Raw genomic sequence first — 24,821 nt, 5'->3', positions numbered from 1 at the left:
ATGGGACACGTATGCGGGCTTGGCACACTGAAGAGGGAAGTCACGTGCACGGCCAGTCCACACAGACCACATGCTCCACGTGACTACCCACTGTTACTCATCCGCTGTCATTGGAGCCTGAAGACAGGGTCAAAGAGGAAGTAGAGTGTCCTCTCAGCCCTGCACCTCCAGCTTTCCTTTCTCTTTCCACTCCTTCTCCTTTTCCTACCTGATCGGCCACTGTCCGGTTTTCATAGGGTGGGTTGGTCAGACAGTCACTGGTCCTATACTAACTATATTTTAAATAGATAAGAAATCTTTATCTCATGAATAAAAGGCAATAAGCCAATCAGTGTCTTCACTTAAAAAAAAAAAATCCTTTAACAGAATTAAATTGTGACGCTTTCTAATCAAGCAGGAAGAGGTTTCGCCCTGGTCTTCAATCTGGTTGATTTCTTGGACCCAGCTCCCAGCCTATGCCCACGTGGGCCCCAGATGTTGGGAGTTCTGCCAGGGCTCCAACTCTGCTTCCTCCCTGCCCAGCTCTCCCACAGGGGTAGTTCCCCAAGCTCCTCAGAGGCCTCTCAGCCTCTCCTTCCCCAGGCCCTGCAGGCTCCAAGGAGCTGGATTTGAGGTGGCTCCTGTCTCTGCACCAGAGCCTTTGGTCCCCTTTCTCGTCCCAAAGGATTTAGTCACCCCCTCAGGAAAGGGTCCCCGACTCCCCCCACCCTCCAAAAAACAAACAGATGAAAAAACAAACCCACCGCCATCAAGTCAATTCTGGCTCATAGTAACCACATAGGTTTTCTAAGACTGTAAATCTTTACAAAAGCACCATGGAGCTCCTGGTGGTTTCAAACCACCGACCTTTCAGTTAGCTTTACCCACTGCACCACCAGGGCCCATTTCGCTCCCCCAGTGTACCACAAAGCCTGGTCCTGGCCCCTCTGGAGGACCCAGAACATGGGGACTAAAGCTGTGTTTTTCTAGGTGTAAGGACACAATATTACTTTGCAGCCCCTTGTCATGGTTGATTGCAGGATGAGACAAAGCACAAGTATCAAGTTATCCTGTTATTCTGGTTGCTTCCTGGAGTCAGGAGGTGTTTTTTCCGCCTTTATCTTGCTTGGCGTCTCTGCAGCACTTGACATTGTGACACTCCCTCTTCCTGAGAGACAGCTGTCTTCTCTACAATGTCCACCCTCCTTGGCACATCTTCTTGGTCTTCTTTGGGGCTCCTTTTCCTGCCTGTGTTCCTCAGGGATCCATCTCATCCACTCCCACAGTCACTGGCCTCTAATTGCCCGTGACCTCCAGATGTAGAACTCCATCCTTTGCACTGCTAAGTTCAAGGCCAGTGCACCCAGCTCCTCCCCAACACTGCCACCTGAATGTTCTCAGGATCTCTAAGTCAACCTGTCTGAAAATGGAGCCCATCATCGCACACCTTGAAGCCAGTGCTCCCCATTTCACTGGCCCTGCCTTGACCTCCCTGACTCCCTCCCTAAATCCAGGTCCTGATGGTTTGTCCTCCTTCGTAGCTTTCCATCCATTCACTTCTTTCCACTCAGAGCTCTTGTACCTTGGGAGCAGCTCCATTGTGTCTCAGAAGGAGCACTATCTGACCTCTGTTGAGGGTCTCTGTCTCCATTCTTACTTTCTTCTACATGGCCAGGGCCAATCAGATTAGTCCAAAATATGAAGTTTCTCCCTAGCTTAAAACCCCCCTCCAAGCCATTAGCCCCACACTCCTTAACACAGTGTGCAAGGCCTGTCCTCACGTCCTCCACTCCCAGGTTCCAGTCCTATTTCCTTCCACGCCCAGCTCACATTCTATGCATGTAAACCACTTGCTGTTCTCTGAAGCTGCCTCCTTCCCATGCCTCCATGTTTTCCACACACTGTTTCCCCTGCCTGAAATGCCTCTCTCTACTCTACATGTACATACTTTTTCTTATAATTTCTACTTGTGTAAGAGATCCCCTAACACACACACATAAACAGGCCACTGAGAAAGATACTAGACACGTAGAACTGTTATGACCTAAGGACAGCTAAGGATACACGCTCACCTGGTCTACTCAGGCATGGGGAGGACTGAGAACCTGGCATTCTGGTCCCTAGTAGGATTCATTGTGGGTATGTCATGTGTCAACAGATGAGGGAAGGCAGTGGAAGTGATGGAATGACATGAATGGTTGGGCAAGGATAGAGTGCCAGTGGACAGTCGGTGTCTCCTGTGGCCATGTGCTATGGACTGAATTGTGTTCCCCAGAAATGTGTGTCAATTTGGCTAGGCCGTGATTCCCAATATTGTGTGATTGTCCATTATTTTGCCATCTGATACGTGTTGTAAACCCCACCTCTATGATGTTAATGAGGCAGGCTTAGAGGCAGTTATGTAAACGAGGCAGGACTCAATCTACAAAATTAGGTTGTGTCTTAAGCCAATCTCTTCTGAGGTATAAAAGAGAGAAGCAAGCAGAGAGGCATCACCAAGACACCACTAAGAAAGCATCACCAGGAGCAGAGTGTGTTCTTTAGACCTGGGGTTCCTGTGTGGTGAAGCTCCATGACCAGGGGAAGATTGAGGACAAGGACCTTCCTCTAGAGTCAACAAAGAAAGAAAGCCTCCCCCTGGAGCTGGCACCCTGAATTCAGACTTCTAGCTTCCTAGACTGTGAGAGTAGATTTCTCTTTGTTAAAGCCATCCACTTGTGGTATTTCTATTATAACAGCGCCAGATAACTAAGATACCATGCAAAGAATCCAGAATGTTCCATGATCTAGAGTAAGCTGCAGAAGTCTTCTAGGGGCCTGACCCAGCCAGCACATGCCCCAGCGTCCTCCTTGATGAGGCTAAAGCAAGGCAAAATCATGAAAGCAGGTTTTCTCAACCGTGACACTGTTGACATTTGGCATTGGATAAGTTTTGTCATGGAGGTTGTTCTGTGTCTGGTAGGATGTTAAGCAGCAGTCCTGGCCACCACTCACTAGATGCCAGTAGCCTTCCCCCTCTTCTGTTGTGACAGCTAGAAATGTTTCCAGACATTGCCTGATGTTCCTTGTGGGGGTGGGGGTGGAATGACCCCTAGCTGAGAACAGCTGCGCTAGAGGAATCAACCATGGGGTGAGAGAAAATTTGGTGAGGAAGCACTGGGACGGTGAGTCTTGTGCATCTTGAATTTGGTTGAAAAGTCATGGGATTGGATTGAACGTGCTAGGGAGGATGAACTTGAACGAGAATAAATGAAGGTCAGAATGAGGAAAAGCATGCTTGGTTATAAACCAGTGTCACTTGTGCTCCTGAGTGTGTGGGATGATATACTGGGAGGAATCGGAGGTTTATCCTCGGTTCTCGGGTAGTAGCTGAGCCATTGTCCTCGTCAGGAGCCAGTTCTGAGGGCCCAGCCCCAGGCTAGGAGCCATCCTGTGTGTGTGGAGCGTGTGTCACTCTCGACTGTAGCTGTGTATCTGTTGGGCTCCTGTCTCTAGACTCCTACATCGCTCCTTCAACATAAGAACTGGTGCCTATTATATCCTAGCACCCAGCACACTAGCTTCTCCATAAATGTTTGTTGAATGAATCATTGTAAATGAAACTTCCCTGTATTAGTGACACTTTCCACTGTGATCTGCTATTACTTCTTGGAGGGTGAAGAACTGGATAGGAGGTTTTGACAGAGGAGAAAGACCAGGGGGGTGAGGTAGCACTTTGCTAGGAAAAAGGATCCACTGACCAAAACTGACATTGTTTTAAATTTAATACAGGTTTTGTATGAAAGCAATTTCTAAAAGAACAGGCAAACACCTGGTAGCAGAAATGACTGGTAAATGAGTACCTGTGTATCGGTATGTGAAAACTTGCCCCCTCTACCACAAAAAGCTAATGAGAGAAGAGCAGCTAAAAAGCATGGAGTGGAGAAATACTTGTTTCTGAGTGTGGGGAAAAGTTGAGCCTTTTGAGTCTGTATTAGTTAAGGTGCTCCAGGTACAGGCAGCAGAGAGAGAAACTTAGGCTCACCTGGCCATGCAAGGAGTGTTTGGAGACTGTTTTGGTTGGCTACAGGATGGAAGGAATTGCAGAGCACCTGGCCTTGGGAAGGATGTTATCCAGAGCTGTTCTGTGTAGGAATATCTCCCCTCCTGGTGGTCATGGACCCTCTCTCTGGGGCACTGCCAGTGACAGTCAGGCTATCATTTCTCGGAGTGAAGACCTGGTTGGCTCACCTTGGGTAGCACACATTAGAATTCGTGGTAGGTAGGTCAACCTCTCTAATTTGTGTCCACTGCAGTAGCCCTTGAAAAGAAACCCTTCTTTCCTTTCTTTCTTCCTTCTTTCCTGCCTTCTACCCTCCTCCCTCTCTCCATCCTTTCTTCCTTCTTTTCTCTCTCCTTCCCCATCTTTCTTTTTCCTATTCTCTCTCCCCCTCTCTCATTCTTTCTGACTTTTTTTTATTATTGTTGCGTTGTTGTTGGTTGCCATCAAGTTGATCCCAACTCATGGTGACCCCATGTGTGCAGATTAGAACTGATCCACAGGGCTTTCGAGGCTGAAAATGTTCACATATCACATGGGTAGAGAATAGTATATTAAACCACCACGTACCCATCACCCAGCCTGAGCAATAACCAACATACGGCCAACCTTGTTTCAGCCATACTTCCAACATTTTCCCCTTCACCCCAATGAACTATTTTAAAGCAAATCTCAGACATCGTATAATTTCATTGTTTAATATTTATGGAAATCCTGGCGGTATAGTGGTTAAAAGCCACGGCTGCTACCCAAAAGGGTGGCAGTTCGAATCCAGCAGGCTCTTCTTGGAAACCCTACAGGGCAGCTCTTCTCTGTCCTTTAGGGCAGCTATGAGTTGATCGACTTGACAGCAACAGGTTTTTTTTTGTTTTTTTTTAAGAGGACTTTCTTTACAAAATGATTATGTTAAAACGGACACTAAAAGAGGTGAGCGTCAGCTTTCTGGGAATAACTGCTTCCTGGAGGCCTCGGCCCCTGGCCCCAGGGGACCCTTGCCTCCTCTCCACCCTGGCGCCTCTGCCTCCACTCGGGCCTGGTTAAGGATGACTACAGCGAGCTCGTGACTCGCTTGCTCCATCTTGGAGTCTCTCTCCTTTGTCCTATGGTCAGAAGACTTTTTCTAAAAAAGCAAAGCTGGTGTGATTATGTCACTCTCTTGCTTAACAGCGCAGTGGTTTCTGTGGTCTGTAAGATAAACTCTACACTTGACAGCTTGACATAGAAATTGCACACAGTAAACACTCAATGAATGTTGGTAATTAATGAGTGAATGTGGAAGGTTGGTCATGAATAGTTAACGCATGTGTGTGCTGTTTTGGGGAGACTCCCTGCCCCGTTTTATCCAGGGGGAGGCTGGAGGCGGCACTTTTTGGTCCTCTCCTTACCTCCATACTAGTCACTGCTGCTGCTCTCCTGCAGGGGGAATGCGTGCAGATGGATAGCCACTCATGCTCACGCTCACACTCACAGCCTCCGTCCATCCATCCATCATCTGTCTCATCCTTGCCTTGCCATTTGCATTGTCTCACCTCTGCACACGCCTGTACATTGTTACTACTCCCGTGCTCCACCTAAGCAGCTTCTAAGCCACCCTTAACACTAGACTGCTGCAGTATGCCCTCCCTGACCCCGTTCCCTATGGCCCTATCCTTGGTTTGGGATAACTTACCCTTCTCTGTGCTTTTCAAACACCAGTGTAACTTTATGTGCCTGCTTTCTCTCTAAATAGTGAATCTTGTGAGGACAGGGACTCTCTTTCATGGCATAGTTTGGTGTCTTGCACATAGTAAGTCCTCTGTAAATGCTTGTTGAGTGAATGAATGCTGAATGTTGAGCTGCAAATGGTTAATGCAGAATTGAAGTGCACTGGGGAGATCCTTGCTCACTTCCCCTCTCCCCATGCTTCTGCTTCTGCTCAGAGGAAGGGCAGAACTTCTGCCCAAGTTCTCTCTCTCCCCTCAGGGGATAGTTGGAAGACGCTTCCCATCCTTCTCCCACTCTGACTACCCCTGCCTCCATGGGAGGAGGTGTGAACTTGGGATCTCTTTGTTGCATCCCTTTTCCACAGGCACACCTGAGGGTGTGGGTCCCAAGTGTAGATTTCGGGTTGGGATAAGAAATCACACTATATCTAAACTGTGTCTGCCCTGGAATTTTCCCAGAACTTCTCATTGGTATCCAGGGCTTGCCTAGTTTTTGGCACATTGGTTTGTACTTTGTTTCTCCTTGGCATATGCTTCTGTGGGAGTCCTGGAGGGAGGGATGTGGGCAATTGGCCTGCAACTTCCATTCTCCCAGTTTGCCTTGAGCTGTAGGGTCTATATCAGACCAGAAGTTTGATACTTGGTTTATTCCTCTAGACAAAAAAACTAAACCCATCGCTGCTGAGTAAATTCCGACTCATAGAGACCCTGCGGAACAGAGTAGAACTGCGCCATAGGGTTTCTAAGGAGCACCTGGTGAATTCGAATTGCCGACCTTTCGGTTAGCAGCTGAGTGCTTTAACCACCGTGCCACCCCCCCCAAAAAGCAAACCTGTTGCTGTCGAACTGATTCTGACTCATAGAGACCCTATAAGACAGAGTAGAACTGCCCCCTAGAGTTTCCAAGGGACCCCAAATTCCAGGCCCAAGGACCCTAAATTAGCACAGGTGCCAGTTGTGAGGGTGGTTAGAGCTGCTCTCCTGAGTCCTGCTCAGTGGTTCACCATTGGCTGCTCATAGGGAGCACTGCATGAAATTAAACACATACCAGGTGCTTAGACCCACGCCAGACTGACTCCATCGGAAGCTCTGGGGATTGGGGTGGGTTCTCCTCTTCACCTGACTGATCCTTAAAAACCTTTCTGTCTTCAAATGATATGACTCTGTCAGAGGGTTTAACCAATAGAGGCATTAACGGTAATGGAGGAAGAAAAACACGAATAAAAAAGAGCCCACTTTTAAGTGCTGCGGCTGCCAACCAAATGGTTGGCAGTTCGAATCTGCCAGGCACTCCTTGGAAACTGTATGGGGCAGTTCTACTCTGTCCTATAGGGTCGCTATGAGTCGGAATCGACTCAGCGGCACTGGGTTGGGTTATATCCCAATTGGGTTTGATTGCTTCACACACTTGGGCACACAGGATTACAGAGATAAATGTGGGAAGGTCTTGGGGCATTTCATGGACTACGAGAAATGGTTTGACACAAAGCCTTTTCTGGCCTTGTTGTAAGGCCGTGAGCTAAGGGCTCTGCAGAGATTTCCGTGGGAAGTTGGAACCTTCATTTCACCACAGGTTCCACCTCTCTCCTTCACTGATGCTGCTCCTGTCCTTCAGAGAAAAAACTGGAGTGAGTTGTGCATCATCAACTCTGAGCCACTATGGAAACACCTCTTGTCCACAGGCAGAATGGCACTGTCAGAGACAAACACGAAACCGCTGAGTGTATAAATACTCAGTATATATTCTCTGTGAACAATGCACACAGAATAACAGAGAAAGTCTGGCTGCAGGTGGCTTGTTGTTTTCCTAAAGTAGCCACAGGGGGGCAGTAGAGTCCAAGGCTATTAACCCTTTCAAGACCCAACTGTTTTCTCCCCTGAATTTTTTGTTGATACTGTGTGTTTTCACTAATGAAGGCATGCTGATTAAAGGACTAGTTCAGAATTTTTGTTATGAGTTATGAATTTTGATACCTATTATTTGGGATCCCATGTATCCCAGCATACACTGGACAATGTAAATCATGCCAATATGAGTCAATGATAAAGTTTTTTTTTTTTAATTTTTAAATTTTACTTCTTGAAAATTTGCAAAACATGAGATGAAATATGAAGGCACCTGGTAATGACTGCACATACACTTTATTGTAGTCTCCTTCTTAGCCTTATTATTTTTCATGAAACTTTGAAACATGAGAGAATGCATTCTTCCTATGGCAGTCATCTAGTGCTGCTGTAACAGAAATACCACAAGTGGATGGCTTTAACAAAGAGATTTTTATTCTCTTACTGTCTAGTAGGCTACAAGTCCAAATTCAGGTTGTCGGCTCCAGGGGAAGCCTTTCTGTTTCTATCGGCTCTGAAGGAAGGTCCTTGTCATCAGTCTTCCCTCGGTCCGGGAGCATCTCAGTGCAGGAACCTCGGGTCCAAAGGATGTGCTCTGCATCCTGTGCTGCTTTCTTGGGGGTATGAGGTCCCCGGACCTCTGCTTTCTTCCCTTTCCTTTTATCTCTTGAGAGATAAAAAGTGGTGCAGGCCACATCCCAGGGAAACCCCCTTTACATTGGATCAGGGATGTGACCTTGTAAGGGTGTTACTTTGCACCCTAATCCTCTTTAACATAAAATTACAATCACAAAATGGAGGACAACCACAGAATCCTGGGAATCATGGCCTAACCAAGTTGACACATATTTTGGGGAGACACAATTCGATTCATGACATTTCCTTACAGCAAAAGTAGCACTTATAGCACATATAAATAAAAAAAAAAAGAATTTTTTTTTTATCTCAGAAAATTTACCACTACAATGCAGTCTTCATTAGTGCAAAAGCAGTACTTAGAGGCAAAATAAACAAAACTAAAGGAATTTGAATCGCAGGAAAATTACCACTACTATGTATTCTTCATTACAACAAAAGCAGTACTAACAGCTAAGAAGCAGAAACGGCTGCCCGGGAATACTGCAGAACTGCTCACAGTGGTGCGTTCCACCTGCTACACAAGGAAGCAATGATTGGGCCCTAACTGAAGTGCATTATTTCTTATGGGAAAGGCATTATTCACTGTTCAGAAGCTAGAAAAGTAAGGAGCCAGTAACACTTGGGAATAATGAATGGCATAAAGGAGAAAATGGCCACTGTGCCTGAATGAAGACTGGCAATAACTTATTCTTCCATTAAGTGCATTCTTATGAGAACACAGTAACTGGGAAGTATAGTGAGGAGGCTTATTGCACAGAAATAAGGACAAACTTGTCCAAAGTTTAGAAGATTCACACATCTGGGAGGTATCACCTAAGGCAATGTTCAATGTACACAAAAATGAGGCTCCCAATGAGGATTTCTGAGTTTCAACCATTTTGAAAGGCTCCTTCCTCGAGGCTAAATGGGTTAAAATCGGACTACCCCCTTTCCAAAGAACTCCAGAGGCATAAAAATGGGTGGGATACTGTATGTCCCAGGGGTCTTGAAAGCGTGACTTTGAAGGCCTTTCCATTGAATTTAGTTGGAAAAAACTTTCGTCTTTCCACATATGCTCTTTGAAACTAGTTACCACTTTAAGAAAAATAACATAACAGAATTATAATGACACAAAAATTATAATCAAAAGAAAGTAATAACAATATGGAGCTGAAGCTTCCACCGAGATATCCCACCCGCTCTGCCATAGTTACCCCCCACCTTGCAGCCTGCCAAGCCAGGGCTTCTAACTGCGGTTTGGCCCGACCACATTGTTGCCCTAACTGCAGTTTGAGTTTGGTACCAGAATCCCGTGCTCGTCCTTGGACCTGAGCATCACTGACGTGATTCAACATCCGGACCTCTAAATGTGGACATGGGAGGGCTAAAGGTGGAGAGTTCTGGGTGCCAAACACAACCTCCCAGATGCCATTGGAAATAAAAAGTTCCCCAAACCCCTCAGACAGTGAGCATGTGGTCTTATGGTTGCTAGGCCCCTCATTGCTCCTTGTCTGTGCAGACAATAAATTTCCACTTTCTGTTTCCCTTGCAACTGGCAGTGTGGTGTCCGTATTATTTCCATTGGGTAATTTAATAGGACAGGACAAGAATCTCGTTGGGTTACAGAGCCATGTACATTCAGTAAGACTTGGAAAAATGCTTATATAAAAGTATGAAGGAAAGTGGGAATTTTGTCACAATTATGACTTTTATGCATAAATACAGCATTTAAAACATTGAAGTCTATGTTTTGAAAAAACATGAGAACTTTTTTTAATTGTAAAATACATAAATTGCCATTTTAATGATTTTTAAGTGTACAGTTCAGTGGCACTGATTATATTCACAATGTTGTGCAACCATCGAAACCAAAAAAAACAGAAACCTGTGGCCGTCGAGTCAATTCTGACTCATAGTGACCCTATAGGACAGAGTAAAACTGCCCCCATAGAGTTTCCAAGGAGCACCTGGTGGATTCGAACTGCTGACCTTTTGATTAGCAGCTGTAGCTCTTAATCACTACGCCACCTGTCTATTTCTAAAACTTTTAAATTATCCCAAACAGAAACTCAGTACCCATTAAGCATTACAAGCAAGGCTTTTGTAGTGAATTTTATTTAAAAGAGAAGGAGCTGTGGACATGTATTTGTGTTTTTGCCTCTTCAATTCATTCTCATCCCTGAAGTTATGGAATGCTTTCCAAATACTCTGCCTATAAAAAACAAACAAACAAACAAACAAAACACCAAATCGTTGCCATCAAGTCGATTTGATTCCGGCTCATACTGGCCCTGTAAGACAGTAGAACTGCCTCATAGAGTTTCCAAGGAGTAGCTGGTGGGCTCAAACTACTGACCTTTTGGTTAGCAGCCAAGCTCTTAACCACTGAGCCACCAGAGCTCCACTTTGACTATAGGTAAATGGATATGTTAAAAAACTAAAGAATTGTTAGAAAGTTCACGACTTGTTTTCTGATTCACATTTCTAATCCTAGCCTCCAGGGTAACTGGCAGTAAGCCTTGTGTCTTCATTAGAGTAATTAACATTTGAAAGTTGATGCTCAAGTTTGGGATTCTGTCTCTCACTGGGATAGGAAATAAATGACTTGTCGATTTAATCATAACAGTGGAAATGTCAATGTGTTTTAATTTATACAGAGCTGCTTATACTAAGAATCCTTAGAATACAGATGTAAAGAGAATCCTTATTCATGAATTCGTAAATTATTTCTTCCTGTTAAGGACTTTAACCTTAACTTTGATTTTATCCATGGCATATACAGAACCCCCTCCTTGATGGGAAATTTTGGGTTGAGGCAGTATGGTACCTCCCAAAGAATGGTGAATAGAATCAGATGTTGAAGGTTGTACTTGTTTGTCAATCAAAGGAACAGGGAGAGAAGAGATGGGGAGTGGAAGGACCTTCAAAGCCAGGGAGGAGCTCAGGGCTCAAGATCCAGGACAGCAAGCAGTAAAGGGATGGGCCCAGGACATGGTTGAGACAGGCCTTGGAAAGGCTGCAGACACCTCTAATAGCTTTTTCCTCAAGTTAACATTAGATTCCTTTAATAAGATAGGAAGTGGCTAAGCAGTACCTGGACACCAGCCTTAAGAATTGGCATCTTCCAACCGCCACATGGTGGCTACCTTCACCACATGGGAAGTATCTCTCTTCTCTTTGATCCCTTCCCTCTATTCTAACCCCACCCCCTCAGACCCTCCCTTGGTTCATTCCACCTTTTGGCCAAAAGAGTTGCTGAGAGGCCACCCTAAGAACCAGTTCCACTGTCTTCTGCTCGGCTCATGTGTCGTCTCCCAGTGTGACTGTGGCCAGTGCTTTAGAATCCTCTCTACTTGGGGTACTCAGGATGTGAGACACTTGAACCGAATCCAGATGTTCACCATTACCATCACTGGATTGCAGCCAATTTTTTTTGGAGGGATGGAGATGAAAGAAAAGCATAGCAACCTTTACAGCAACCAAACTCATCCTCACACGTCATGTGTCTGCAACTCAGGACTGGGGATAAATGGCCAGGCCATGGCATTAATTGTGCAAAAAATAATCAAAGCAGCAATGAATTAAAGCATACAGTGTTTATTCAAGCAGCTGTTCTGTACGCATACAGGGAGATCATTTTTTTCTAAAAAACTAGTGGCTCAATGCAAGCTGGTTACAGTGAGACTTTTAAGGGGAAGAGGAGGAAACAGGAAAAATAAACCATTGGCTAGTCTCAACAGGATTGATTAAAACCCTGCGCCCCTTTCTGAGATCGGCTGACATTGGGTTACTAGGTGGTTTCTATGGCCTCCATTCATTCAAAATCGCCTAAAGTTAAATTCTTTGCAAAGGATAAACTTTAAATATCTTCATGGTTATCACAGTTGTCTTGTCCCAGAGGAGGTTTGAGATTTTATGATTACCTATCTCTACATTATTTCTTTTGTCTGTTCTTGGGTGTTTTTTTTTTTTTTATCTCTACATTATTTCTTTTGTCTGTTCTTGGATGCATTTCAGACTGGCCAGCAGCCTTCGTGAATGTTCCCGCACACTCAGGGGAACCTGGCAAGTCCTGTTCCCGTTTTCTCTCTTTTAACACTTATCTTCTTCACTTTCAAACCTAGACAAATGACAGATGCTTAAATGTTGCCAGAATGAAATGAGGTTCTTGCCTCTCACTGGTCAAGAATGAACAGGTGAGGCATGCAGAGTTTTCCACACGGGCAAAGCTTTATTGAAGAGGCTTGCAAGCGGAGGTGAGGAGGGCCTAAGCTATGCTTACCCCCATCTCACAGAACAAAAGACTTGCCTGGGTTTTTAAAAGGTTTTGGGTGGGAAAAGATTCGTGTTTATTCATAGGCATAGGTGGGGGATATGTTAACTACGGTGCACACGCAACACCTTTCTAAGATGGCTCCTGTCCCAGAGGCCTCTGGGATTCATAGCAGGACTTATTACGGGGTGTTGCACCTCTGCAGTCTCTCTCTCCCCGAGTTCCATTCCCCAGCTGCAGCTTCAGCTCCTCAGTGCCCCTGGTGGAAGGTCACACGTGGATGTTCTGCGCATGTCCCTGGGGCTGGTTTTATCCAGCTGCTTCTGAAAGACAACTTTAAAGAAGTTTGTGGGCTGTTCTCTGATACCCTGCCCCATTGTTCTGGGGAATGGCTTTGTTTCTGCACCCTGCCCCATTTCCTGTTATTTTGTTAATTTGTTTAGGTGAATTGCAGATTTGGGGGCCTCTCTGTTCCCCATCTTATAGACACACATCAATTCCCTTTTTTGAAATGTTTGTTAACTCTTTTGCTTACGTAAGACAATTAAATTTGAAATTCATAAGTTTTCAGATTAAATTGCTCAGAAACCCCGTGCCTTTAGAGGTATACTCTTTAAATACAAATGATTCTGGCAGTTTGTCCCAGGGAGAGGGCCAACTTTTAAAAACATTTCAAGGGAATTACAATTCTCTCTCTCTCTCTGTATATATATTTTTCCCCACCCCCAAGGAAGTTTTCCAAAACAGCTCCTTACAAAAAAAAATTTTTAAATAGCATTTTATTGTGCTTTTGGTGTAAGTTTACACAGAACAGGTTCCCATTCAACAGGTCTTACTCAAATTGTTCAGTGACATTGGTTACATTCTTCACAACGAAAATCGTGAACATCCTCATTTCCATTCCCATTATTCCCTTTCTAGTAATCTGGTTTCCCTGCCTCCTTACCTTCTCATCTTTTTCTTTTTTTTAAGTAATATGTTAACTGGGACTTACAAAGGCTTTACAGTTTTTTGTGCTATTCTGTAAATGTACACATGAGTAAAAGAATAAGAACACAATAAATTATTTTCAGAGGGTACTTTTAATAAGATCTATATTTTCCATCAAGCCATTTAAATATTATATGTACATAAAAATGGACACGTAGATAAAAAGGTATCAGAATGCCTTCGAATTGACCCAGAGGCTGGGGCCACAATCTACTTATGACTCTCAACAACCTTAAGAACAAAGAGAAAGATCTTCCATGCACTTCACACAGATCACAGCCCTCAAGCTTCACGTATTAGAGCTTGAGAAAAATCAGTAACACCTCTTATTATTCCAACACCTTTAATCCCCTGAGTAATTCTCACAACTGTTTGATTCCCCACCTATTTTTCACTATGACCGTCATGGCTGCCTAAAAGTTCAAAACAATTTCAGGTATGTACAAAGTTATGTAACTAGCAACTGCAAAATAAAAAAAAATTATAATTCTCCCTTTGAAGCAAGTGAGCCCCTTAGTGTTTTGGCATGGTTTGTCTGGAGAAGGCTTCTGGAAACATCAGTATCTAAAGCCCCCACACCCAGCCTGAAACACAGAGGTCGGTATAATGTACTTGTTGTGGTTTACAGAGCTCGAGGCTGCCTGTTTCCAAATGAATGTGTTCTTTCTCCCCTTTGCCTCTTGATGTTGACTCCAGAAAACAATACCTGCCCTAGTGTGTCCTGTGCAGGCTGAATCTTAGTCATCTCGGCTTCCCTCACCTCTTGGGGGACTCTTTGCTTACTGCTTTTTTTTATAAAGCTCTGGAGTTTAATGAACTGTGTGTCTCAGTTATCTAGTGCTACTGTAACAGAAATACCACAAGTGGATGGCTTTAAAGAACAAAAATTTATTTTCTCACAGTTTAGGAGGCTACAGTCCAAATTCAGAGAGATGATTCTAGCAAAAGGCTTTCTCTCTCTGTCTGCTCTAAGGGAAGCGTTCCTTGGTTCCTTGGGGATCTCCACATGGCATCTATCTTTCCCCATCTTGTGCTTGCTTTCTCTGTGTCTAATCTATTCTTTTTGTGTCTCAAAGTAGGTTTAAGAGCATCCTACGCTGATATGCCTCATTAACATCATAAAGAAAACGATATTCTCAAATGGGATTACACCCACAGGTATAAACCCGTTGCCGTCTAATCGATTCCGACTCATAGTAACCCTACAGGGCAGAGTAGAACTGCCCTATACAGTTTCCAAGGAGAACCTGGTGGATATGAACTGCCACCCTTTTGGTTAGCAGCCGTAGCACTTAGCCACTATGCCACCAGGGTTTCCTCCACAGGTATAGGGGTTAGGATTCCAACACATTTTATGGGGACAAAATTCAGTCCATAACATTGTGTAATCATTCCTCACCTGGATCTGATATCTGACTGAAAATGTGTCCCTAGACCTCAAGCTCCTGTCTTCATAAGTCTAGTGTTCCAGAGGCCCCTGAGGCACCTCATTCTTTGAGCTGCCCCATTCTTTGGAATGGCCAGGGCTGTCCCGAGGGCAGGATCAGTCATCCAATGGCACCGAAAGTCTCTCCCTGAGAAGCTGGGTTTAAGCTCAGCAGACTGAACTCATCCTCTTACACCAATCCTTCTTCACGTTGACCTCAACCTCCCCCTCCCCATCCACCCTTAATGGTTCCTTAAAGGCATCTCCAACTTGCACTCTTGAAGCTAGGGGCTCTCTCTGTCTCCTCTTTGGGCCTCACCTCCAACTCGAATCCGCCCCAAGTCCTGCGGATTCTGCATCCAAGTGCTGCACAAATCCACCCTCCTTCTCATCCCCAGGGCCTCCACCCTGGTTGGCCCTTCCTCATCCTGGCCTGAGTGTTGCTGAACTCCTTGCCCTAATCAGTCACCTTGCCAGGAATGGGCCTTCTGCAACACCAGCCACTGCATCTCCCTGCTCCACTCACAAACTTTGATGGAACGTGGTCCAGCCTCGCCCTTCCTCCCAAGGGTCCTCCCAACCAGCGACATGCCTTCCCCCAGCCAAGCTTTGCCCATGCAGAGCCTTCAGCCTGAAGCTCCAATTTCCCCTCCTCCGTCACACACCGTCCAACTGAAATCCCTCCCTCATTAAGAAGCTTTCCCAGCTCTCACCAAGCTGCAGGCTCTTACCTGGCTCTGAACCCCAGTAGAGCTTAAGAGCCATGTATACCTTCCAGGGGAAACCACACACAGCCGATGGAGTTCCTTAGCCCTCCTGCTCATGGCTTTTCTCCCCAAGGCAGGACGAGGACCTTGTGTGACGCAAATTTACAGCCTGCACGTTGGCTTGCTCAAGGTAAGAAGCGCTACGATAAACTCCTTGATTAATTTTGTTATTCCTGTTCAGGCAACCAAATTCAAGAACTAACAATTCTCTGACTTTTTTTTTTGTCTGTAATGAATATTTGCAGTAAAGGAAGAGGTTGCCCATAAGTAGATATCTGTGGAGGGGAGATGAGAAGGTTGCTATTTCATCAACATATTTTGATTCAGCTTTCTAGAATGGACAGGCTTAAATATCTCATATTCTTCAAATGGATGCCAAAGAGATGTGTGACTCTCAGGCCCTCTGTGGCAGTAACATCCCTTTTGAAAGGGTCTCTCCCACCACAGGCTGTGTGTAGCTGAGCCGTGCACATGACTGAGTCCAGCTCACAGACCTGTAGAGATCTCCTGCTCCCCCGTGGATCGAGTATATACTGAGGTTACTCGCTCGGGAGCCTCCCGCTGGAAGATTGAACAATGTTTGCAGAGGCGTTTGGCAACGTGCTTTCGGAAGAACACCAAGAGGTAGTTTCGGAACTTCTCCCCAACGAAGGCATAGATGATGGGGTTGATGCAGCAGTGTGTCATCCCAAGAGTCTCTGTCACCTGCATGGCTTGGTCCAGCCTGTTAGAGCTATCGCAATTATCTAGGCCAAAGAATCCCTGGAAGGTGCTCAGGTCAAGGACGATGTTGTAGGGAGCCCAGAAAAGAAAGTAGACAATCATGATGGCAAAGATGAGCCTCACAGCCTTGTGCTTCTTCTTTTCGTTTCGACACCGAAGCAAGGTTTTCAGGATTCCCGAGTAGCAGATGACCATGACAAGCAGTGGCAGCACCAGGCCCAAGATGGTTATCTTTAAAGTCTGGAAATTCTTCCAGAAATGATACTGACTTGATGGAAAATGAGGGCTGCATGTATAACGAGAACCTTCTTTTTGGGATCTGGTAAAGATGATCCCTGGGAGAGAGACAAGCACAGCCACCACCCAGGTGACCCCACTTGTCACCACCCCAAAGGTGACTGTCCTGGCTTTTACAGCAAACACGGCATGGACAATCGCCAGGTACCTATCAATTGTCAGGAGGATGATGAAGAAAATTCCACCAAAATAGCCAATGTGATACAGCCCGGTGAATAGTTTACACACTACATTCCCGAAGACCCACCCATTTGCCGCATAGTGGGCCCAGAAGGGAAGGGTGAGAAGAAACAGCAGGTCAGAGATGGTCAGATTGAGCAGGTAGATGTCAGTCATGCTCCTCAGCTTTTTGCAGTTGATCAGGGTGAGGACGACCAGCATGTTGCCCACGAAACCAAATATGAACACCAGCGAGTAGAGCGGGGGCAGGAGCTGGGCTGCGATCTGCCTCACGTCGATTTTTTGGCAGGGATCTGATATGCTGTAATCGATGCCATAGTCCATCGGACTCGTGGTTTCATAGTCCATTTTGCTCAATCCTGTACATAAAGAAAAAACCACCTTTTGTAAGGTCCTAGAATATATGTGGGTCCCTGGAAGGCACATTCGGCTAAGCTCTCGACTACTAGCCAAAAGAACTGACCTACAGAGGTGCCTGGGAAGAGAGGTCTGGTGATCTGCTTCCAAAAGGTCACAGCCTTGAAAACCCTATGGAGCACAGTTCTATTCTGCATAGATGGGGTCGCCATGAGTCAGCATTGACAACAACTAACAACAACAAGAACGACGTGTGTACTTTAGGTCCCTGGATGGCACAAATGGTTTGCACTCATCTACTAACTTAAAGGTTGGTGGTTTGGACCCACCCAGCAGTGCCACAGAAGAAAGACCTGGTGACCTGCTTCCATAAAGACTGCAGCCAAGAAAACCCTGTGGAGTAGTTCTGTTCTGCAACACACGGGTCACCAAGAGTCGGAATCAACTCCAAGGCAACAGGTTGGGTTGGACTTAGTGGTCCACCATGAATGCAAGCCGTGTTATACCTTATGTTTTCAACGTGATACATAGATTCCTACCTTTAACTGAGCTCCCTTTTTCGGCCAAATGCTGAAATTTTGCAGCGAGGGGCAAGTTTGCCACTAGCTTCTCCGTGGTGCCCACTAGATGGAGAGCTTGGCTTGTTGGAAAAGTTCACGAAAGCATCATCTCACAAAATTTAATCTGCTGGTTTTCTATAGCAATGTGGAGTGAAGCTCTGACAACATTTTCGAGGAATGGAGTCAAATCGAGCCCAGCACTACCTTGCCATCTCGGCTGCCCTGGGTTAGGCCACAGAGCATGCAGCGAGCCTGCCAGGACTACTGTTGACTTAGAGTGCAGTCACTGTTCTGAGCTTGGCCTGTACTCATTCATTTAATCCTCAAGGCCACCCTCATCCCCAGCCCAAGCACAGAGAGGATGAAAGAGTCGCTCAAAGCCACACAGTTAGTCAGCAACCAGTTTTGAAAGCAGGCAGCCTGCACTCTTTACCACCATGCTACTCTGCCTCTCACTCCTTGGAGAAGGAACTAAAGAGCAGGCCCCTGAACCTGGTGCCTCCATGTAGTCAGAATGAAGTGGGCGGATGCCCAAGTCCCCAGAGAAAGCCATAGAAGTCAACAATTTGTAAAATACGGATTGCTACCTTTCTCTCTTGGGTTTGTGTTTGTCATTTCTGAATTGCCACAATTGTCAGCCCTTAGAAATACACAGGAAACGGCCAAGTGGAAAATGTACTCATCTACCACGACCAGCAAATATCACACATTCTGGGTTAGTTTCTTTCCTTCATAACCATCTGGCTGGGCCAGTCTATTTAAGTTTCACTTCTTCCTTTTATTTATTTGTTTTTGAATAATTTTTTTTGTGTGTGTTTTAAGTGAAAGCGTACACAGCAAATTAAGTTCCCCTTTAACAATTTTTATACAAATTGCTCTGTGGCATTGGTTACAATTTTTGCAATGTGTCAGCACTCTCGGTATTTCCATTCCGTTTGTTCTGTTTCCATTGATCTAGAGTCCCTTCCCTTCCTTGCCTTCTCATCTTTGCTGGTGGGTAAATGTTGACCATTTGGTCTCATATATTTGATTGTTTCAGGGAGCACATTACTCACCGGTGATTTGTTTATTTTATAAGCCGTTCCATTATTTAGCTAAAAGGTGACCTGCAGAAATCACTTCAATTCCAAGCTCAAAGGGTATTTTAAGGCAATAGTCTCAGGAGTTCCTCTAGTCTCTATTAGTCCAAAAAATTGGGGTTTTTTTTTTTTTAGGCATCTGAGTTTTGTTCTATATTTTTCTCCCATTCTATCCAGAATCGTCTATTGTGTCCCTGGTCAGAATGGTTGGTATAACTTTTACTTCTTTAGGTGAGACTTTTCTCTGATCAGCCCTTGTGAGTCTCAAACTCCCCAAACCCATTAGATTAGATTAGATTAGATTAGATTAGGTAGCTGGGAGAAGCACCCAGAAAAAAACTGCTTCTTTAAATTCTGAGCCAGAAAAAGAATCATCCACAAAATATGCTGTGAAACTGATATATTAAGGGGAATTTGTTTTTGGTAATTTGATAGTAATTTGGGCAACTATTGGGCTTCGCTCTTTTCTAGGAAAAGACAGAAAAGAGCAGGCTTAGACACAACTTTGGGTTGTGGAAGCCTTCGGACACCATCCCGGGGGGAAGATTTTTATAGTTCTCTTTAGCAGAAGAAAGTCTCTGCCAAGATTGTAGCCAAGACCCATCTCTCGGAAAAATTTTCTTTTGAGAGTTTTTCTTTTCTTCTTCGTTTTTTTTTTTTTTTTAAATAATTTTAAATAATTTGGCTCCCTTTAAAATCTTTCATTTAAGATCATTTAAGATCTGATGTTATAGACTGAAACTCATTCCAGATTCTGACTCTTCCTTATCTTAAAGATTACATTTTCAGATAGTTCTTTGAGCATCTGGTATTTGTCAAGTGTCTTCTATGGTTTCCTGCCAAGGCTTTTACTCATCTCAGAAGCCGAGCTAACTAACAGGCAAAGTGGCTAAGAGGTGACTTACCGGGGAGAATTTCTTGTAGGGGAACGGATGTCTCAGCTCCTCTGGCCAGCTGAGCTGTGCAAATCAAACGTATAGACAGCAGAAAAGTAGGAAATGCTCAGTTTCTTCTGAAGGAGGGCGGAGTTTTGATGAATAAGAATATTGTAGGAAAAAAAAAATCAAAGGGCAGTTCTTTATTTCTGTGAATTGAGCTGAAAATAGGCTAGAGAGGAGACCTTCGGTCTGAAAGCTAATTCATCGACTTCTTTTGTTCTCTGCTCATCCAGCTACACAGATTGTGCTAGAAAATGGAAAGGATGAAAGGAGACTGCATGGATTTTTAATTGTGACTCAAAGGGTGGGAGAATGCTGGTTCTTTTAATATTTGTACTCGAATGAAAGGCAGCTCAAGTCACATTTAAATTTAGAAGGGATACTTAATGGTGATCCCCCTTTCTCTACTGTCTTCTCTAGCCGCCTTCCCACCAGCTCACACACATACGCTTGCTCTCACGATGCTTTTTCTCCCTTAAACTAAAACTCCTGGTTGTCTGGAAGGTTTAACCCAAAGGTTCATCTGTGAGCTAGGCGCATTTATCCATCTTTCTCTGGGGATTGGGTGTCTAGTGGAGCACATCATTATGAATTTGCCCCCTAAACATTCACGATTCTGCAGCCTTCCAAACCAGACAGCATTTACGAGTGGCGATGCTATGTCAGTCCAGATATATAGGTGGCAGGGTTCTGACTCTGAAGACACATCTAGGTGGACCTATGAGAACTTTGCAAAATGAACTAGGCAGCAGGTGACAGAAGTGTACGGTCCAGTTCAGAATTACGTGACACTACTACTTGCAGTCACATCAAGCTTTCTTGGTGGTTACTTATCTAAAACCTCAGCTATTGACGCCAGAGCTGAGAACACAGCAGAGCCCGGGTTTCACCTGGCCCCTCCTGCGCCACAAGAGCCCCTTCTGTAGAATAAGGAATATTGGCTCATGGTTTAAGGAGAGGCAAAGGCGCCCCCAAACAGCAAAATTATATGCTCCCAAATCTACGGAGGTAGCCTAATGCACAGGTTAAGCAAGTGACCTCTGCAGTCAAACTGCCCTAGCTTGGAGCCTGGCTCTGCTCTTAGCTTCCTCATCTGTGTAATGGGCTGAATAACAGAGGTTGCTTCATTGGTTTACTGGGAACATTACGTGAGGCTTCCATACCCAGCACTTAGCACGTAACATACACTGGTGGTGCGGTGGTTAAGAGCCGAGCCACAGCTGCTAACCAAAAGGTCTGTGGTTTGAATCCATCAGCTGTTCCTTGGAAACCCCATGAGGCAGTTCTACCCTGTCCTTTAGGGTCGCTATGGGCCAGAATCGACTCAACGGCAATGGGTATGGTGTTTTTGGATACCCTCAATAAATATCATACTCTTCGTTACTCATTCAGTTGTCCTTTCTTAGAGCTATTTTAGATAAAATCCTAACAAAATTGGCTCCCTGGGATCCTTGTCTAGAGCAGATTAGTACAGTCGTCCCTTGGTATCCATGGGGGGTTGGTTCCAGGACCCCCGTGGATACCAAAATCCCCATGGATACCATAAGACTCAAGTGCCTTATATAAAATGGCATAGTGTTTGTATATAACTTATGTACATCCTTCCGTATACCTTAAGTCATCTCTAGATTACTTATAATGCCTAATACAACCTAAATGCGATGAAAACAGTTGTTTCATCAAATTGAAGGCTCGCTCTGGAAGGCAGCCCTTCTCTTCTATGAGTTTCTGGAGCTCTCTCTGCTGGGAACGCTAATGCTGCCTGGGTCTCTGTGATGCTGGCTCGTCTGTGATCTTGAAGTTCTGGAGGCCACAGCGCAGCACAGAGCTAGCCAGCCATCCCTTCCTAGCTTGACACTCCTTTCTCTCGCTCTCCTCAACCCCTCACACTTAGCCTCTGAGGGACTGCTCTGACCACTTCTTTGCTTTTTAGGAGCCCATTTTTCACAGAAACCAAGGGGGCACACAGCACAAGTAGGAACTAGTAGCGAGGTGAACAGCGCTCAAACAGCCAGCACTGGAGAGAGGCTGAGGATTTGCGAGGTGGCGGGAGGCTACAGCAGGGGATGTCTGCACTTCACTTCATTGTTGTGCATTCAGTGTAGCGCTCCGTGAGCTGCAAATTCAAGTTTCGCTTTTTGGAATTTTTTCTCCATCCCTGGTTGGTTGAACCCGCAGATGTGGAACCTGCGGATACAGAGAACTGACTATATCAACAAACTTGAAGCTGAAAGGGTGAAACCAGCAGTTGGTGCTTGGAGAATAGTAAGCAGTGACCGCTGGGGAAACCTAGAAAAGCCGGAAATAGCCCAGTCATCAAGAATCACCCCGTGCAAGCGCATATGTCTGTATCAGAAGAGTCCAGTAACTGGTAATCATACCAAAGACAGTGACTCATTGAGAAAATGCTCACGTTCATCCTGTGTGTGCAATTCAAGAGCCAATGATGGGGAACTGGACTCTAGTCTTCACCGTTGGGTTTAAACCCAGCTTCATTATTTACTGCTTTACTGGCCAAGTTGTTGAAACTCTCTAAACCTTAGTTTCCTTATCTGTAAAATGGGGGCAAAAAAAGAAAAACAAGAATCCTGCTCTATAGGTCTGTGGTTAAGATTGAATGATATAACAAGTGTAGAGCCTTTCGCAGATACCTGCACAGAGCAAGCCCTCAAGATGCTATTTAAAGCAGAGAAATATAACTTATGTTCTAGAAAGAGTACACAAAATGAGAAACGAATTAATGTAAAATTTCACACAAAATAGGCAACATGACTACAATTTCAGTCCTCTGAAGAGTAGACTTTCAGTCACTGGTCATACACTGGTGTGGAACTCTCAGATGATGCTGGACAAACATGTTCTAGTTTCCTGTGGCTGCCCTGACGAAGTACCACAAATCCGGTGGATTAAAACAACAAAAATTCATTCTCTCACAGTTGTGAAGGCTAGAAGTCTCAAAACAAGATGTCGGCAGGGCCATGCTCCCACCGAAGGCTCTAGGGCAGAACCCTTTCTTCGCTGCTGGTTGTTACCATCAATCCTTGCTGTTCCTGGGCTTGCAGCTGCATCACTTCAGTCTTTACGTCCATTGTCACGTGACCTTCTCCCCCGTGAGTCTCTGTGTCTTCACATGGCCTTCTTATAAGGACACTAGGCAGATTGGATTAGAGTATCATCATCTAGTATGACCTCGTTTCACTTAAATAATTACATCTGCAAAGACCTTATTTCCAAATAAGGTCACATTTTCAGGTTATGAGTGGATGTGATTTTTGGGAGGGGGGACCCAGTTCAACCCAAGACAAAATGTTATATTTCTGATTGTAACCATTGTTGGCTCATACCTTTACCGTGTGAAGCCTGGGCTTTGCCCTGTGTTCCCTGCATCTGTCGTGGGGTGGAGGAGGATGAGAAGGCATGCCCACCCCCAGGGGGCAGTGTGGAGCAGTGGACCAGACTCAGAGTCACACAGATCATGCCAAGGACTCTCTGTGTGACCTTTGCAACACTCTTTCCTCTCTGAGCTTCCGTGTCCTCATCTGCCAAGTGATGGGCTAGACCTGGGGTTCCTAAGGCAGCTTCCACCTTAAACACTAAACACCTTCATGGCTGAGTTGGTTTGGAAAATACACATTGGAAGGAATTAGTGTTAGGCTTCACAGGCTGAAACAAGGCTTTCTATGTCCAGAGATGAGTTCAGGTCACCCCTGGGAACGGGGGTTCACCCCAGGGATACATGGAATATTCTAACGCATTATTAAGTGCATGCATTTAATAAATGAAACATGATTCCAGATACAGCAACTCAAACAAAAACTAGCTGATTACCATTCTTATTCTTATGACTTAGCTCCTTGGACTCTGCTTCTCCTTTTGCTTTGTCTCCCCCCACCCTCCCCAATCACATGGGATAGTGAGCTCTGGTTCTTATATGCATTGCATTCAGTGCCCCCATGAGAAATGACCTTTTGATTGGTTGGTCACTCTAGATTCAATGCTCATCTTGGAGGACTCACATGCCAGGCCTCCACTGGGGCAGCTTTAAGTGGCTGCCTTTGGGTTAAGTGTCACATCCAGTCATTGAGCCCATGTCCCAATGGTTGCTTCACCCTGCTTGCCCATCTCTGGCCACTGCTCAGGAACCAGCGTGGGTTCCAAGGGCCAACTACGTGAGCACAGGGAGCTGAAGCCCTGCCCGACAGCAGCTCATCTGAAAACACCTGGGGCTGGAGCTGGCTCTAGGTCAGTGGGAGTCAACAGCGAAAGGGGCTGTAATAGTAGCGGATGAATCTTTTATTTTTTTTTAAAACAAACGTCTAATTATAAAACCAACACATGCTCATTGTATGAAACTGGGGAAAACAGAAAACTAGGAAGTAAAAATAAAATAGCCATACTCTCACAACCTCAAAACAGTCCCATTAGCATACATTATGTTCAATCCAGAACTTTCCCCATGCATAATATTTTGATTGTTTTCACATTATATTATTCTGTATGCTGCTTTTCTTTCTTTCTTTTTTTTTTGCCAGGCATTAAATATAAGCATTTCCCTATCTTATTAAAAATTGTTCATAAATATAGTTTTTTAATGTTATTTTTTTTATTGAGTGTTATGGATTGAATTGTGTCTCCCCAAAATGTGTATCAACTTGGCTAGGCCATGATTCCCAGTATTGTGTGATTGATCACAATTTTGTCATCTGATGTGATTTTCCTGTGTGTTGTAAATTCTACCTCTGTGACGTTAGTGAGGCAGGATTAGAGGCAGTTATGTTAATGAGTCAGGACTCAATCTATAAATTAGATTTTACCTTGAGTCAGTATCTTTTGAGATATAAAAGAGAGAAGGGAGTGGGGAGACAAGGGGACCTCTTACCACCAAGAATGAAGAACCAGGAGGGGAGTGTGTCCTTTGGACCCAGGGTCCTTGCACTGAGAAGCTCCTAGTCCAGGAGAAGATTGATGACAGAGGTGACAGAGGGAAAAAGCCATCCCCTGGAGCCGAGGCCCTGAATTGGGACTTCCAGCCTCCTAAACTGTGATA

The 24,821-nt window shown here is 44.9% G+C and overlaps 1 protein-coding gene across 1 annotated transcript; it reads right to left on the bottom strand.

Annotated features, from left to right (window-relative positions):
* Window positions 1-13,247: 13,247 nt before the first annotated feature.
* LOC126064265 (C-C chemokine receptor type 5) lies at window positions 13,248-19,822 on the bottom strand. Its single transcript, XM_049863124.1, has 2 exons — window positions 19,742-19,822; window positions 13,248-17,199 (listed from the first exon to the last, which is right to left on the bottom strand). The coding sequence occupies exon 2, from the start codon at window positions 17,186-17,188 to the stop codon at window positions 16,127-16,129; it is 1,062 nt and encodes a 353-aa protein (XP_049719081.1). The 5' UTR covers window positions 17,189-17,199; window positions 19,742-19,822; the 3' UTR covers window positions 13,248-16,126.
* Window positions 19,823-24,821: the final 4,999 nt, after the last annotated feature.

This window comes from Elephas maximus, chromosome 20, assembly GCF_024166365.1.
Source record: "Elephas maximus indicus isolate mEleMax1 chromosome 20, mEleMax1 primary haplotype, whole genome shotgun sequence".
Lineage (NCBI taxonomy): Eukaryota > Metazoa > Chordata > Mammalia > Proboscidea > Elephantidae > Elephas > Elephas maximus.
The sequence above is the reverse complement of the archived record's forward strand: the minus strand, read 5'-3'. Positions and strand labels throughout refer to the sequence as shown.